This window comes from Onychostoma macrolepis, chromosome 14 (genome assembly GCF_012432095.1).
Source record: "Onychostoma macrolepis isolate SWU-2019 chromosome 14, ASM1243209v1, whole genome shotgun sequence".
In the NCBI taxonomy this organism is placed as follows: Eukaryota; Metazoa; Chordata; class Actinopteri; order Cypriniformes; family Cyprinidae; genus Onychostoma; species Onychostoma macrolepis.
Genome location: NC_081168.1, coordinates 31,245,593 through 31,263,905, shown reverse-complemented (window position 1 = coordinate 31,263,905; position 18,313 = coordinate 31,245,593). Strand labels below are relative to the sequence as shown.

General features: G+C 37.4%; 1 protein-coding gene across 1 annotated transcript in view; it reads right to left on the bottom strand.

The window, feature by feature from the left end:
• Positions 1 to 17,209, bottom strand: part of LOC131553292 (NACHT, LRR and PYD domains-containing protein 3-like) — a 30,526-nt gene extending 13,317 nt beyond the window's left edge. The window contains exons 1-7 of the mRNA XM_058797846.1: positions 17,025 to 17,209; positions 16,810 to 16,926; positions 15,911 to 16,027; positions 13,391 to 15,247; positions 12,859 to 13,032; positions 6,567 to 6,740; positions 4,788 to 4,961 (exon numbers count right to left, since the gene is read on the bottom strand). Of these exons, the coding sequence (XP_058653829.1) occupies positions 4,788 to 4,961; positions 6,567 to 6,740; positions 12,859 to 13,032; positions 13,391 to 15,247; positions 15,911 to 16,027; positions 16,810 to 16,926; positions 17,025 to 17,173 (2,762 nt within the window). The 5' untranslated portion in view covers positions 17,174 to 17,209. The remainder of the gene's footprint in view (positions 1 to 4,787; positions 4,962 to 6,566; positions 6,741 to 12,858; positions 13,033 to 13,390; positions 15,248 to 15,910; positions 16,028 to 16,809; positions 16,927 to 17,024) is intronic.
• Between the last annotated feature and the right edge of the window lie 1,104 nt (positions 17,210 to 18,313).

Sequence of the window (18,313 nt, the reverse complement as noted above, 5' to 3'; positions counted from 1 at the left end):
AAGATGAAGTTATCAAGGTGAATGCATACCTTGACTCTAGGGTCAATCAACTAAAACCAAGTCAAAAATCTTGGGGTGTTTCTGGAGACAGACCTTAGTTTTAGTAGTCATGTCAAAGCAGTAACTAAATCAGCATACTATCATCTCAAAAACATTGCAAGAATTAGATGTTTTGTTTCCAGTCAAGACTTGGAGAAACTGGTTCATGCCTTTATCACCAGCAGGGTGGATTATTGTAATGGTCTCCTCACCGGCCTTCCAAAGAAGACCATTAGACAGCTGCAGCTCATCCAGAACGCTGCTGCCAGGATTCTGACTAGAACCAGAAAATTTGAGCATATTACACCAGTCCTCAGGTCCTTACACTGGCTTCCAGTTACATTTAGGATTGATTTTAAAGTACTTTTACTCGTTTATAAATCTCTAAATGGCCTAGGACCTAAATACATTGGAGATATGCTCACTGAATATAAACCTAACAGACCACTCAGATCATTAGGATCGAGTCAGTTAGAAATACCAAGGGTTCACACAAAACAAGGGGAGTCTGCTTTTAGCTATTATGCCGCCCGCAGTTGGAACCAGCTTCCAGAAGAGATCAGATATGCTAAAACATTAGCCACTTTTAAATCCAGACTCAAAACTCATCTGTTTAGCTGTGCATTTGTTGAATGAGCACTGTGCCAAGTCCGAACTGATTGCACTATGTATAATCACTTTCTATTCTTAAATGTTTTAAATTTCTTTAAAATCAATTTTTAAATCACTTTGTTTTTATTGCTGTGATTTTTATTATTTTTAATTTCTTATTATTTTTAATGACTATTTCACTTCCTTTTATGTAAAGCACTTTGAATTACCATTGTGTATGAAATGTGCTATATAAATAAACTTGCCTTGCCTTGCCTTAATGTTGAAAACAGAAACATGAGAAAACGGCACCATTTTCATTTTTCGTTTTTTTTTAAACATGAAAAGACAAGAATTAACCTTAATTTTACATTTTTACATTCAGGGGTACACGCTCGTTTATTGAAATGTTAACCTAATGCTGCGTTCCAGACAGCTCGGATAATATAATATAATATAATTTACATTTAGTCATTTAGCAGGCGCTTTTATCCAAAATGACTTACAAATGAGGACAATATAGAAGCAATCAAAACCAACAAAAGAGCAACAACATGGAAGTGCTATGACAAGTCTCGGTTAGCCTAACACAGTACACGTAGCAATTTTATTTTTTTTAATATTATTTTTTATTTATTTATAAGAAACAAGTAGATAGAATAGAAAAAAAGAAGTGTTAGTTTTTCAAGAAAAGCAAGCAGAATAAGTATGCAATTGATAGAGGGTCAAGTGTCTGTGTGTGTGTGTTTTTGTTTGTTTGTTTGTTTGTTTTTTATAAAAAATAAGACAGATAGATCAAATAGAATTAGAATAGAGAGTGCTAGAGTATATAATATAATTTAATATAATATAAGTAAATTTAAGAAGTATATAAGTGATAAGTATAATATTAATCTACTTTATATATTAATATTGTATAATATATTATATACATATAGTACATTAATATTATATTTGTAGATTAATATTATTCTATATAGTATATAATATCTGTAGAGACATTATTTGGTTTTCGTGCATGTCATCAAGCCATTGACATATTTTTATGAGTTTATCCCTATTTTTCCCAGTCTTTGAAGCATTTCCTACATTACTTCTTTTATTCTTTCTTTGTTGTTGTTGTTGTTCAGTCATTTAATTTAGATGTGCTGTTTTTTTTTGTTTTGTTTGTTTGGTTATCTGCCCTTTTTAATTATTTTGCCTAATTTCATTATATATATATATATATATATATATATATATATATATATTTTTTTTAAACATTATAAAGTGTGCAATAAAGTACAATCAAAAGCTTTAATTATAATCACATTGCACTTGAATAAAGTTACAGGTGTAATCTGCCGATTGTCCTGCAGGTGACCTCATAATTCTGTCTTCTTACGATGCACGTAGGGCTTTACAATTACTCCAGAATACTCGTAGATCTACGATGATTTTCAAGTGCTACTTAAGTTACTATGCTTTTGGGAAACGGACCGTAATATTAAGATCAGTCGTACGATCGTTTTTACGAACTTCTTAGGCTTACGATGCTTTTGGGAAACGCAGCCCAGACTAACAAATGGACAGAGTTTACTTCTGTGTAGGCATACTTTATCTATGGCAAGTATTAGCTGCTTATTGCAGAAATATGCATGTACCTCGGATTTGCAGCCACGTTACCTTTCTGGTCTATTTGTTTGGCGCTAAAAAAATTGCATTTAAAATACAATATTTGTCACGAATCCGGTTCATGAACTTCCATTCACTCACCACCAGAGGTCACTCGCTCACCACATGGAATTTTGCACTACACTACTGTTGCACTTCACCAGACTACAATTCCCATCATCCATTGCACTGACGACACACACAGATGATTGCACTAATCACACGCTCACACCTGAGAACTATCACACAATCACACACCTACATAATCATGGACTTATAAAAACAACAACTCAGAGACCAACAAATCTGAGTGTCATGCATAACTGACAAAGTCCTATTATGTGATGCATATTCTGTGTAGCTGGCAATATTGACCAGTATTGGCAGGCAGGATAATAGCCTTTATGCATGTGTTTTAGGTTAATTTTTGTAAGATGGAGAGACAAATCTGTACTTATTTCAGAAAGTATTGATGATAGTGATATGAGTGCATCAGAAAATAAGGTTGTAGTAATGAAACAAGTTGTTGAGGATATAAGCAATAAGGATGAGGGCAGTGATGAAGAATAAGTTGTTGTGGAAGTCAGGCATTTGGGTACATTATTGTATGCCAGTTTGAAAGATGTGATCCACACAACAACCAGAGGTAAGGAAAGATGCCAATGTCTATTGGCATTACTATACTGACAGGCATCAATGCTCCAATGATGACTGCACAAGTCAACATCTACTTATGTGTGGGATGTGTGGGGTACACTGAAAAAGAAGAGTCTTGTTGATTTTCACTTGTGCTACGATAATTGATTTGAAATTCCAAGATGAAATACAATGTTAAAGTTGATTTCCTCTATGCCCCGCCTCTCTCAAACGAGTCGTTTCCTACAAAGCCCCTCCTTCCAACAAGTGCAGTCTGCTCTGATTGGTCAACTAACCCAGTGCATTGTGATTGGCCAAACACCACAAGCACGCGTCGGAAATGTAACGCCCCTTACCATAATTGCGAGCTTCAGCTTTCAAGTTAGTTTTATATGTTCAAGCTCGAAAGGGGAACAGAGTCGCGTGACAGACACAGTGATTATGCTCGTATGTATTTGCAGTACACAAGCTGCGGTTAAGACGATTTCTAACGGGCTGTACACTCTGCTGTGATGTGACCCTGTTCCCCTCACACACACAATGCGTTACGCACAAAACTCCGCATTTGAACAGTCAATAGCAAATACTTGAACTAATAACAAAACATACTTACAGTCGCTGATTCAGAAGCGCCAAATTGTCATAGCAAAGTGGGAATTTTTTTAGAAATAGCCTTCGTGCATGCATAGCCAGCCTTGTTCTCTACTAGGTTCACAAAACTGTCGTCCATAAAATGCGTTGCACAAATTTGAACATTTGGGTTGTGTTGTAAACAAATCTTAACCAATGATTCCTAATTGCATCTACTTTCGGAAGGCCAAATAAAGTGCTTTTGCTTTCACATAGAGACACACAGCGTCTCCCTGACATGGCAGCATCAACACTACTGCGGTTACTGAAACCATGCCTTCTTTCTTTCCATGAACATTTGGGCGGCATTACGCAAGTATTTCCACATCGTGACATAGACATGTGGGGGCATGTTTAAATGAGCAGTTTTAAGGGGGCGTGGTCGAGTCTTAACTTTTCTAAAGAATATCTCTTTGGGTTTGAGACTTTAGGGATCTCATCTATGCACAAACAGCTTGTAACACTCCAAAGAGAAAGGAAAACTTGAAATTGCATCATATGACTCCTTTAAGATGCAGCTTCTGTGCCACAGTGCATCAGTTTTGTACTGATGTAATTGGTAAATATTTTTCAAATACTGACAAAATTCAGGAATTTAATATTAAAGGTGACCTTTAATATTAGAAAAATGCCCTTTTCTATAAAAATTGCATGTATTATATACATGTGTAACATGCCGTCGGATAATGACAGTATCATATAAACTTCTGTATGAAAAAAAAAAAAACTCGAAATAATAATCAAAATGGTAAGAGATTATATTCACACCAAATACTAGTCTGCACTTCACTATAATGTAAATGTCACGCAGCTTTGCCACACAGATTTTGATAACAGGACAGCTAAATAAAATGTGCGGTGCGCCAAAGAAATAGACTAAAAGTGTAATGTGGCTGCAGATCTGAGGTACATACATATTTCTGCAATAAGTACCTAATATTTGCCATAGAGAATCTATGCCTACACAGAAGTAAGCCCTGTCTAGGTGCTGCCCCAGTATGGTTTGTGTCAAGCCATTTGTTAGTCTGATTGTTTGATGAGAGGGAGATGAACGCAGGAGTTGCAATAAATGTTTTAACAGTGGAGGACTCTTATTCTGTAGCACAAAACTGAAGACAACATGATTACGGCACCATTTGATGCTTGCTTGACCAATCAGTGGAAAGGGGCATTTCAAGATCAGGAAAAATGTGACATGTTTAGTTTGATAAGAGTAAGTCTTTATCTGTGTTAAATACCTCAGTATGTTCAGTTGACAATGTGAACTCTTCAGTCCATCAGAGAGCCACTTCACTCCTGAATCCTGCAGATCGTTGTTACTAAGGTCAAGCTCTCTCAGACAGGAGTTGGTTGACTGTAGAGCTGAAGACAAACTTTCACAGCACTCACCAGTGATATTACAGTTGACCAATCTAAGTGGAACAATAAAGCAGTAAGAAACTCCTGTCACAAAACCTGTTAGATGACAAATTTGCAGTGATAACTTCCACCTAAATTCTTTGAGAGACTGTGCGAGCTGTGGGGGTGTTGATGGATCCAATCAATACAATCAATGATTTGATCATCATGCGGAATATGCACCAGATGTAATCATATTCAGATGTAATATTTTTCCTACAGAATAATAACAGAATCCATAGAAAATTCCTCCTTTAATATATTTTGGATCATAACTCTTTCACTGCAAGCATTTAAAAAAAAAAAAAAAAAAATTTGACAGCAAAACCAGCATTTTGAAAGCCAGCAAAATTGTCAATGACCCCAGAATATTTTGTTGTATGAATATCTGCACAAACAAAATATCAAAATAAAGACCTGAGCCTCTAAAAAAAGAAAAGAAAAAAGAAAAACAAATTATTAAAAAAAATTGTATTAACGCTTTTTTTATTTATCTTTTTTTAACAACACTTGAATGTGGGTAGGTTTCATAAATCAACATTTTTAACAAAAAGCTGAAAAATATGTTTTTATCAAAGATTATATTTGGATCAGATTCAGAACAATGATTAAAACCAGGGATTTTAAAATTTTGGAATAACTGTTTTTTGAATAAACACTTTTAAATTGTCCTTTGAAGTTGTGTTCTGTAGGCTAGTAATTAAAAATAGGGCCTCTGTGCATTCTTTTTTTTTTTTTTTTTTGACAAATTTAAAGAAAATGGAACTATAATGGAACATATAACTAAATGGATTAGTAATATGGCCCCTTGGTAAAGAAAAACAGCTGGCCCTCGTCACTATCAAAGTTGCCCATCCTTGAGCAAAACATAGATATATCACGTTCATCAACACACCAGCTTGCACAGTCTTACATGTCTTCATGGGCTCAACATTTCATTCAGTAATGTTAAAAAGCATTGACTTATATGCTGATTAATGTTTGATGATCATGTTAGCTTGTATACTACTTATTACACTGCTATAGCCCTCGTTTCTGTTTCTTTGCCTGTGTTTTGAAGGTTCTGTACTGTCTCAAAAGATGCAAAAGGCCCCTCTGCCATATAGCCGGAAAATTCTGTTAGTTTATATTCAGTACACAAAAATCACTGAAGAGTCGGTGGCCACACAAGTACATGGCACATATAAAAACACACAAGATGTGGGTAAACTCAAGGAGTGCAGACAAAAGCATGAACTTTTTTAGCAACATTTTGTGTATTGCTTGTGTTTCTGTATTCTTTATTACTATGCATTTGTTTGTTGGTAGTGGTACCAACTACTGAAATGTTTGTATTATGATGACAACACTATTTCAAGCTAATGACAACAAATAACTAATTATACTGAAGCTTACTTAAGTGGATAGATAACCATTCAATTATATAATTAATTTAATCAGAGCAGTAGTTTTTTGTGCCAAAAAGTATGTAATTAACAATGGTTCAGTTTGCTTCCTTCTTCCTATGCTATAACCATAAAGAAGATTAGATTTTTTTTTTAAACTGCACTTGGGTTCTTCATCCACAAGCTAAAGTTTTGTTAAAATGTCCTATTGAAAACTAAATATAAAAGTCAAACCTCAGTATGTTCAGTTGACAATGTGAACCCTTCAGTCCATCAGAGAGCAGCTTCACTCCAGAATCCTGCAGGCAATTGTTACTGAGGTTCAGCTCTCTCAGATGGGAGTTTGATGATTGGAGAGCTGAAGACAAACTTTCACAGCACTGACCAGTAAATCCACAACCTGCCATACTGAAGAAAACCAAAAGGATTCAGTAATTGAATCGTGAGTCTCACGTGAGTTTTGCATAAATTTTAAGATAAAAACTATAGATAACTGGCAGGTATGTACAGTAATTTAAAATAAAATGATAATTATGAGATTAAATGTTTTAGAGTAACCATGAAATAAAGAGGAAAACAGGATTATCTCATGCTGTTAGAAATACAATTAAAAAAACTATATATTTTTTAAAATGGTTGTATTTTTAAAAATGTTTTTAAATGTGTTACATACAACATACAGGTGCATCTCAATAAATTAGAATGTTGTGAAAAAGTTCATTTTTTCTTGCAACTTATTTCAAAAAGGGAAACTTTCATATATTTTAGATTCATTACATGTTAAGTAAAACATTTAAAAATAAAATATTTTAATTTTGAGGATTAGAGCTTACAGCTCATGAAAGTCAAAAATCAGTATCTCAAAATATTAGAATATTTACATTTGAGTTTCAATTAATGACCAAAGTTGACTGGAAGGAAGAATTTGGGTAGGAAAAGGTGCACAAGCAACAGGGATGAACGCAAGCTTGAGAATACAGTCAAGCAAAGCTGATTCAAACACTTGGGAGAGCATCACAAGGAGTGGACTGAAGCTGGAGTCCGTACATCAAGAGTCAACACGCTCAGATGTCTTCAGGAAAAGGGCTACCAAGCCATTTCTGAACCAGAGACAACGTCAGAAACATCTTACCTGGGCTGTGGAGAAAAAGAACTGGACTGTTGCTCAGTGGTCCAAAGTCCTCTTTTCAGATGAAAGTAAATTTTGCATTTCATTTGGAAATCAAGGTCCCAGAGTCTGGAGGAAGAGTGGAGAGGCACAGAATCCATGTTGCTTGAAGTCCAGTGTGAAGTTTCTGAAGTCAGGGATGATTTAGGCTGCCATGTCATCTGCTGGTGTTGGTCCACTGTGTTTTCTGAAGTCCACAGTCAATGCAGCCATCTACCAGGAAATTTTAGAGCACTTCATGCTTCCTTCTGCTGACAAGCTTCATGGAGATGCTGATTTCATTTTCCAGCAGGACTTGGCACCTGCCCACACTGCCAAAGGTACCAAAAGCTGGTTCAATGACCATGGTGTTACTGTGCTTGATTGGCCAGCAAACTCACCTGACCTGAACCCCATAGAGAATCTATGGGGTATTGTCAAGAGGAAGATGAGAGACACCAGACCCAACAATGCAGATGCCCTGAAGGCCACTGTAAAAGAAACCTGGGCTTCCATACCACCTCAGCAATGCCACTAACTGATCACCTCCATTCCACGCCGAATTGAGGCAGTAATTAAAGCAAAAGGAGCCCCTATCAAGTATTGAGTACATATACAGTAAATGAACATACTTTCCAGAAGGCCAACAATTCACTAAAAATGTTTTTTTTTTTATTGGTTTTATGAAGTATTCTAATTTGTTGAGATAGTGAATTGGTGGGTTTTTGTTAAATGTGAGCCTAAATCATCACAATTAAAAGAACCAAATACTTAAACTACTTCAGTCTGTGTACATTGAATTTATTTAATACACGAGTTTCACAATTGTAGTTGAATTACTGAAATAAATGAACTTTTCCATGACATTCTAATTTATTGAGATGCACCTGTAGTCATTTAGGACACTCATTCGTGAAATCACCACCAGATGACACAAAAGGACTGTTTGCAACATTGCTCAATAAGCCTGGAAGTGTGACATTTTAGCTTGTGAATGAACATTAAAAAATTAAATAAAATAATGATAATAAATAATAATTATATAGGGTGACCATACGTGCCATTTTTCCCGGACGCGTCCTTGCCAGGATTTCTATATTGCTTTGATTCAAAGTATCTCGAGAGCATTTAGAAAACATAAGGAACCGATGTCTTACCGCATGCAAACAAAGCCAAAACCTAGATATTTATAGGCAATATAGAAATCCTCGCCAGGACGTGTCCGGGAAAAATGGCACGTATGATCATCCTAAATTATATAACATTGTAATATTTAATCTCAGTTAATTGTTTATTATATTAAAGCTTAATGTTCCAGATATTTGACTTTTGTTAAAATATTACAGTGACAGTAGTAAATGCTTTCTTTTACTGTATAATACTAACCAGTATTTTAAGCAGACTACCCTTTTGGTGTTTGTGCCCACTCCTCTTAAGCTTCACATACACTGCAGGTCTTGATGACCAATTCCAATATTTTTGGACAAAATGCTTACATTTCTTTTAAAAGTGACCATGTTCGATGTGTGCATTTTACACTGCACTTGGTGAAACAAGCCAAAAATAGCATATATGACATCACAAATAAATTTGAATAGTACATTGAGTTTAATTTATTGACATGTAATTCATATAGAAAAGTTTTTAATGCAATAGTTGCAATAGTTTTTTTTTTTGGTAATTAAAACCAAATGCGCTCATCAGTGCCCCCTTCCTGATTTATTTTATTTTTTTGCATGTTTGTCACACTTTAATGTTTCAGATCATCAAACAAATTTAAATATTAATCAAAGATAACACAAGTAAACACAACATGCAGTTTTTAAATGAAGTTTTTTATTATGAAGGGAAAACAAAATCCAAACCCACATGGCCCTGTGTGAAAAAGCGCTTGCCCCCTAAACCTAATAACTGGTTGGGCCAGCCTTAGCAGCAACAACTGCAATCAAGTGTTTGCGATAACTTGCAATGAGTCTGTTACAGCGCTGTGGAGGAATTTTGGCCCACTCATCTTTGCAGAATTGTTGTAATTCAGCCACATTGGAGGGTTTTCGAGCATGAACCGCCTTTTTAAGGTCATGCCACAGCATCTCAATAGGATTCAGGTCAGTACTTTGACTAGGCCATTCCAAAGTCTTCATTTTGTTTTTCTTCAGCCATTCAGAGGTGGACTTGCTGGTGTGTTTTGGATCATTGTCCTGCTGCAGAACCCAAGTTCGCTTCAACTTGAGGTCACGAACAGATGGCCGGACATTGTCCTTCAGGATTTTTTGGTAGACAGCAGAATTCATGGTTCCATTTATCACAGCAAGTCTTCCAGGTCCTGAAGCAGCAAAACAGCCATATTTTTCTGTTGGTATGATGTTCTTTTTCTGAAATGCTGTGTTACTATTACGCCAGATGTAATGGGACACAAACCTTCCAAAAGTTCAAGTCTCGTCAGTCCACAGAGTATTTTCCCAAAAGTCTTGGGGATCATCAAGATGTTTTCTGGCAAAACTGAGATGAGCCTTTATGTTCTTTTTGCTCAGCAGCGGTTTTCGTCTTGGAACTCTGCCATGCAGGCCATTTTTGCCCAGTCTCTTTCTTATGGTGAAGTCATGAACACTGACCTTAACTGAGGCAAGTGAGGCTTGCAGTTCTTTGGATGTTGTTCTGGGGTCTTTTGTGACCTCTTGGATGAGTCATCGCTGCGCTCTTGGGGTAAATTTGGTCAGCCGGCTACTCCTGGGAAGGTTCACCACTGTTCCATCTTTTCACCATTTGTGGATAATGGCTCTCACTGTGGTTCGCTGGAGCCCCAAAGCTTTAAAAATGGCTTTATAACCTTTTCCAGACTGATAGATCTCAATTACTTTCTTTCTCATTTGTTCCTAAATTTCTTTGCATCTCAACATGATGTGTAGCTTTTGAGGATCTTTTGGTCTACTTCACTTTGTCAGGCAGGTCCTATTTAAGTGATTTCTTGATTGTGAACAGGTGTGGCAGTATTCAGGCCTGGGTGTGGCTAGAGAAACTGAACTCAGGTGTGATAAATCACAGTTATGTTTTAACGATTAATATTTAATTTGTTTGATGATCTGAAACTGTCACACTTCGGCTGGAGCAAGGAGCAAGAAAACGAGGAGAATACTCAATAATCCTTTTATTGAAGACAACACCAGGAAAATGGAACTCGGAGGTTAGACAAACAGAATGACGATTAAGACCGGACACTGAGGCAGGGAAGCAGAGGACTTATAAAGGCTGGGGAAAACCAGATAATTAATGACAAACGGCTGGGGACTAATCAACAAATGATGACACCAAACAAGGATAGGAACAGGAAGAACAAATAAGGGCACGAGAGGAGGAGAAACACAAGACACAGAGAGACAGGGTCTGACAGAAACATTAAAGCGTGACAAACATGCAAAAAAATTTAAAATCAGGAAGGGGGCCAACAATTTTTCACACCACTGTATATCAAAGGCAGAGACATGTTTGTGTGCATTTTATTTTGTGGTTTCAATGGAACGAACGGGACTGAAGCGCTCGTCTGTGCACGAGCCACCATCACTGACAACAGCAGCAACGAGCACTCAGCGTGATTTCAAAATCAACACATTTCAGCATCAGATCGCCTTTTATTTAACACAAACGAAATTAATACTCTGCTACACTACTAGAGATGTTTAATTTGTTACAGGTATGTTTGTACTGCAAAATGTTTTAAAAAACTCACTTTTCAGTGACATAGGAGTTGCATTTACAGGGTAATATCCGATTTGTCTGCTTACACGCAGGTGCAAATCCACGTATCCGATTCATATCTGATTTATTCCCACATATGAATGAGGCCTGAAACCGATCGGAGAATATTGGAATCCATGTGATTTTTTCCTGCTTACACGGTCGTGGGCCATACCCGATCTGTGCCACATGGGAGGAAAAAAATCGGAATTGGGTCACTTGAACCATGCAGTGTAAATGTGGCCTAAGAGTCTGGCTTTGTCTTAGACTCTAAAGCAGGCTTTCTCAAGCCTGGTCCTCGAGGGCCACCCACTTTAATCCCCTTTGGACACTTTATTTTATTATTTCTGTTTAATAAAAGCCTCTCCGAGGCCTGACGCCACACCCACTGTGTCTGCCGTTTGCTCCTCCCGTCACAATATATATATATCAGAGGTCGCGTTAACCGAAAATTCTCCGTCATTGACGGAATTTTTTTAGCAGTGACGGAAAAATCTGAAGGCCGTCCGTCACTTTGGCAGATTACACACACTGAGGGTGATCTATTGTAATTTATAACTGTAATTCCCAGCCCTGTCCAGTTGGTGGCGAGTGCGCTCCAGTGAGGCAGCAGAGTGCGCGATCGTCTCCAGAACAAAAATAAATGTCTTTTGCTGTGTCTTTAATTACTCACAGAGTATCAGTAAAGCGAATCGCTTGATCTGAGGTGTCTACAGCAATCTATCACGCCACATTAAAGAGCGCCAAAACGGTATTTATTGCTTGAATTTCCTAATAAAATGGACAGAATTTGAAACCTGAGACTGCATTTCATATCAAAAGTAACAACGCACAAAGTTTAGCCGATTGTCTAACGTTACTGTGCATTCATCAAATGAAAACAGCATCGATTGGGAGTTAAGAAACGATATTGGTTCATAAAAATAAGAAACTATTAAAACAGAGAAATCTTTTTATTTTATTTTATTTTTTTTTATCCAGCACTAGCATATTTTTTTGTTTTAAGTGTCCTCCGCTGTCACTGACGCAGTCTGTGTTCATCTGTTCTCTTCATAAATAAATAAATGCATAAGCCAATATGCTTGTCCTTTAGGTATTAGGTTCATTATTAAAAATGAAAACGTGAACAAAAATAAAAGCAATTACATTGGTTATTATAATTAAAATACGAAAATTAAAATGACGGGTAATAAATAGATTATGACGGAATTTTTACGACCCTGTCCGTCAAAATGACGGATAATATTAAAGTCTAATGCAACCTCTGATATATATATATATATATATATATATATATATATATATATTTTTTTTTTTTTTTTACTGTACACGCCTATATAACCAAACTTTGTGTGCCATGACACAAAGACAGCCATTATTTAAATATATAAAAAATATATACAAACCTGTTTATTTCCCAATACCCAAAAAATATAGGTAATCACAAAAAAAAAAAAAAAAAAAAAGAAAAAGAAAATTTGACAATGGTCTAGCAACTTGAAAGAGGTTCGGGGGATTTGATGCAGCATATGTATGCAGGCAACATGTTTTCATCTTGTTACTATGACATGAACTGTTTTATTTAATCAAACTATTCATTAACATACTTCAACGTACTGAATGAATGAATCAATGTGAAACTCAAACCTGAGTATTTTCAGTTGACAGTCTGAACTCTTGAGTCCAACAGAGAACAGCTTCACTCCTGAATCCTTTAGGTCATTGTTATTCAGGTTCAGCTCTGTTAAATGGGAGTTTGATGACTGCAGAGCGGTAGACAAACTTTCACAGTGCTGATCAGATAGACGGCATCCAACAAGGCTGTAGTGAAGAACAACAATGTAGTGAGGAGGATATGGGTGGCTAATATTCTCTGTATTCTGTGCATGACAAAAAAATACTTTAATTGATCACATAACTAATATCCTGTGTGACATGAAGGTCTCTGAACAAAGATCATGATTGATCCAATGGCCATTTGAAAGCTCTAATGAAAGGACATGAGTTGGAGTCTGAATATGGATTCATTCAAACATCATTTATCAAGTTTACATTTTATTAATTCATCTAGTTACGGCTCAACACTTTGTTATAAATAATAGGGCTGTGCGATATTGACAAAAAAATATATCTATTTTCTGGGATTTTTTTAATTGATTAAAAAGTAATAAATACTCACATAGCTTTTCTGCAATTAATCATCGCTGGTATCAGTCTCATTTTACCCACATTTGATGTGTTGTATTTCATGAAATCAAATTCATCCAGCACTTCCTCTGACATCTGAAGCATGTAGGCTATTGCTGAGCAGTGACCAGGGGAAAGTTTATTCTCTGAATGTTCACCTGATTGCACAAACTCCTGAATCTCTCTGTACAGAGTCTGATCATTAACTTCAAGAAGGCAGAGGAACAGACTAATGGATCTGTTAGCTAAGTAACCGTAGCTTTCCTTAATTTTGTCTTTAATGTACCGTGTGATTTTTCTGATGGTCTCTGAGCTGTCTTCTTTACTTGTCAGTAGATCCTTTAAGAGTCTCTGATTGGTCTCCAGTGAGATGCCCAAAAGGAACCTCAGAAAAAGGTCCAGGTAACCATTTGTACTCTGAAGAGTTTTATCAACTGCTGATTTAAGAAGCTCACACAAAGGGTTTTGCTTAGACGTGTAGCTCTCATGTCTGTTATCCAGAAAAAACTGCAATGACTCCATATTCTTTATCAGATGGGAGTAAAACACAAATAAAGCAGCCAGAAACTCCTGAAAGCTCCGATGTATGAAGCAGTAGACCTTCCTGTGATTAATCACCGATTCCTCCTTAAAGATCTCAGTGCAAATCCCAGAATACACAGAGGCATCAGTGGCGTCTATACCGCTCTCTTTCAGGTCTTCCTCATAAAACATGACATTGCCCTTCATCAGCTGTTTGAAGGCCAGGTCAGCAAGTTTCACAATCACATCTCTGTTGGACTGCAGGAGTTTCTCTGGATCTCTCTCTTCATACTTCTGATTTCTTTTGTTGATCTGAATCAGCAGGAAATGGATGTACATTTCAGTCAGATTTTGAGGGATTTCTGATCTTTCATCTTGTTTCAGGAGGTTTTGAAGCACATTGGCTGAGATCCAGCAGAAGACAGGTATGTGGCACATGATGTGGAGGCTTCTTGACCTTCGAATGTGTGAAATGATTCCGATGGCTTGATGCTCGTCACTGATTCTCTTCCTAAAATATTCCTCCTTCTGAGGGTCACTGAATCCCTGAATTTCAGTCACAAGGTTGATGTATTTGGAGGGGATCTGATGGGCTGCTGCTGGTCTGGTGGTGATCCAGATGAGAGCAGAGGGAAGCAGCTCTCCTTTCATGAGCTTTGACATCAACACACCCACTGATGAAGTCTCATTCACATCACTAACTTTTTCATCATCTGAAAACATCAGTGTGATTCTGCTTTCATCCAGACCATCAAAGATAAACACAACTTTACACTCCTCATAAACTTTTGAGTTCAGATCTTGAAGTTCAGGATGAAAGTCCAGCAGAAGTCTGTGAAGACTGTACTGATTGTCTTTAATCAAGTTCATCTCTCGAAATGGAAGCACAAACATGAAATCTACATCCTGATTTGCTTTGCCCTCGGCCCAGTCCAGAATGAACTTCTGCACAGAAACGGTTTTTCCAATTCCAGCAATGCCTTTAGTAAGAACAGTCTTTATTTTGTCTTTCACTTTACAGCTTGGTCCCACCAAGGGTTTAAAGATGTCATTGCAGAAGATTTGAATTTCTTGAGAGTGTTGTGTTCTGGGTGTTTTCTCCATCTGTAAAACCTCATGGTCTTCATGCACTCCTTCACTCTCTCCCTCGATGATGTACAGCTGCGTGTAGATGCTGTTCAGAAGGGTTGCATTCTCATGTAGGTTGTTTCCTTCAAATAATCTCTCATACTTGTTATTCATGCTGGTTTTGTGCTGGTCTTTGACTTTCTGTAGTACATCATCTACTGGTAAGTGAGAAACCTGCAGTTCTCCAGTCTGATAATCTCTATTCCCACAGCACAAACGAGAAGAAAAACAAAGAATGAATGAGGGCACAAACAGCAAGATCTCCTAGGAAAGTTGTTGTTCTCAAAACCAACTGACACAACACTGGTGAAAAAGCCATCATAATCCAGCATATGGACCAACATGGAAATCATGCTGGATTATACTGGATGTATATACTACATTATACCTGGAGTGCCCAGTCCTGTTCCAAGAGATCTACCTTCCTGCAAAGTTCAGCTCCAACCCTGATCAAATGAACTGATATTCAGGAGCATGGACAGGTGTGTTGGTATGTCCTATCTCCTCATTAGTGTAGCTAGTGCTAACATAAGAAAGTCTCAGTGACATCCTCAACTCTGGACATTGAGATCCACATTCCTGCAGAGATTAGCTCCAACCTGGATTAAACACACCTACCTGCAACTTTGTAGCCTGTTCAGGTGTGTTTGATTAGGGTTGGAACTAAACTCTGCAGTAAAGTGGATCTCCAGGGCCAGAGTTGAGGACCCCTGATCTAAATGTTCTGTTGTTTGCTGTGACAATAAACAAAATGTTTATGTACTCCCGGAATCTGAGCCACTAAAGTCAATAATTCATCTTATGTTACTGATGTTTATTGAATAATTCTGTCTCCTGTTTTCCAGTAGTGGTTTTGTGTTACCTGGGGTTTAGGATCGCTGTCCTATCACTGAATGTAAGGGGTTTTCTCATGGATTCAACACTCTTCATAGACACACAGCTGGGCTCTGGAGATGCTGCTGTCTGACTTTCACATGATCTGAGAAAAACATTGATAGTTCATGTTATCTTTTTGTTACTGAAATTTAATGAATAATTTGGCCTTTGCCTTTAGTACTGGTTATTAGCCCCTTTCGCACAACTTTAGTTCCAGAACTAAAAGTACAGTACTAAAGTACTGGGACGATTTTGCGCGAACTATTTCCCAGTACCATTTAAAGGGTTGCATTCGCACCGACAGTGGGTACTAAGAAGTGACGTAAGCCGGTCGACAGCGACGTCATTTGTGCGCGGCGTTCAACAAAGAAAACAAAGAAGAACAACGTTAACAACAGGAGGATGGAGGACGCTGTGATCGGAGCTGTGTTGTTGTTGTGTCTTGCGGGGTTCACAATAATGGACATGGAATGACGACGTAACTTACACGTCAAGCGATTGAAAGATCGGAAAGGAGTTCAAAATGTTCAAAAGTGCCTGCACTTCAGCGTCCGTCCATCTATCGCTGTTCTCCATTCTTGCGAAATATAAGTTGATGCGATGTTTACACAGTATGTGTTTACACAGCGTTTTAAATCATGACGGGTGAGGGCGTTTTCGTACGTGTTTAGCCAATCAGCGTACACTTACGTCACGATAGTTCCTTTGGAACTGTTTTAGACCTTACTCTGAAGCAGGAGCTAATTAGTTCCTCCAAACTGAGTTCCGGGAACTAAAACAGTTCCTAGTTCCCGCGGTACAAACACGCCGAAAAGTGGGTACTTCCACAATTAGTTCGGGTACTATGAAAAGGTTCCTGCGGTGCGAAAGGGCCTATTGTCACACCTAGGGTTGAAGATCGCTGTCTTATCACTGAACGTAAGGGGTTTTCTCATGGATTCAACACTCTTCATTGACACACAGCTGGGCTCTGGAGATGATGCTGTATGACTTCCATGTGATCTGAGAAAAACACAATGATAATTCACATTATCTCTCTTTGTTACTGATGTTTAATAAATAATTCTGTCTTTTGTATCCAGTACTGGTTCTTCTCTCACCTGGGGCTGAAGATCAGTGGTTCATTACTGAACGTTAGGGGTTTTCTCATGGACTCAACACTCTTCATAGACACACAGCTGGGTTCTGGAGATGCTGCTGTCTGGTTCTGAACAACATCCCCCTCCTCTCTCTCCTTGTAGAGACTCATTTTAACAGGCGGTGTCTCCTATGGTTTAACCCTGCTTTTCAGCCTTTTAGAAACACCCACAACATAACAGCAGAACTTGTCACTAATTGCATGTGTGTATCTGATATTTAAAGAGTGCACATATCTGACAGGCAACAAAAAATTCAATGAGGGTGCTCAACTACTTTGAACAGTAAAAAGAAGAAAAAGTTGGTACACCACAGATCCAAAAGCACAAAAATGTTTCATGAGTTTGTGTGCCTATATAATCTTAGCATTAGTATTAAATAGATTTGGCTTTATGTCTGCAATGGAGGGGCTCTGAGATAATATTCTACTCGAGCTCCGATAGATGGGCTTACTCCTCCAGCAATTACATTAATAACTTCACTTTATTACACTTTCTCAACACAGGTGACGTGTCAAGCCTTCTGGCTCCTCATCGAACTTGCATTTTTGGAGCTGTGGTGTGCGCCAACTTTTTCTTCTTTTTACTGTATGTGTAATATACGCATATGAAACCAACTTCAACATAATTCTAGAAGTGATATGTCATAAACTTTCATTTAATATCATTTTGGTTTGTTATAGTATCTAAATTAGAGCTGAAGAATTAATGTAGTCTAAAGCTCCATATACTGGATCAAAGAAATGTGTATATATGCTACTTTAGTCACATGGTCTATTTATAAGGATGTTCCAATTAGAATTGTATAGACATTATGTCACAGTTACTTCCATTTTCATGGATTTTTAGTATGAAATATGTTTTGGAAAATGGGGTAAGTTTCTCACTTAAAGTGACTTTTTTTGGAAGTGGCTAGATGCTATTTCACTAAGTGAAAATTGAATTTTTTTTTAGCAATAGATGACATTTAAACTAAGTGAAAATAGCAATATATACTATTTACACCATGAAAAAGTAGCAGTTCTTGCAATAAGTGTAAATAGTAATTAGATGCTATCTATACGTTGGCAGATAATATTTGCACCTCACCTCAGTATTTTTGTACATTAACAGAATACAATAGTAACATAGAGTGTATATGATTGGGACAATAAAGGGGACAGTCGTGGCCTAATGGATAGAGAGTCGGACTTGCAACCTGAAGGAGATGGGTTCGAGTCTCAGATCCAGCAGGAGTTGTCGGTGGACCTGGA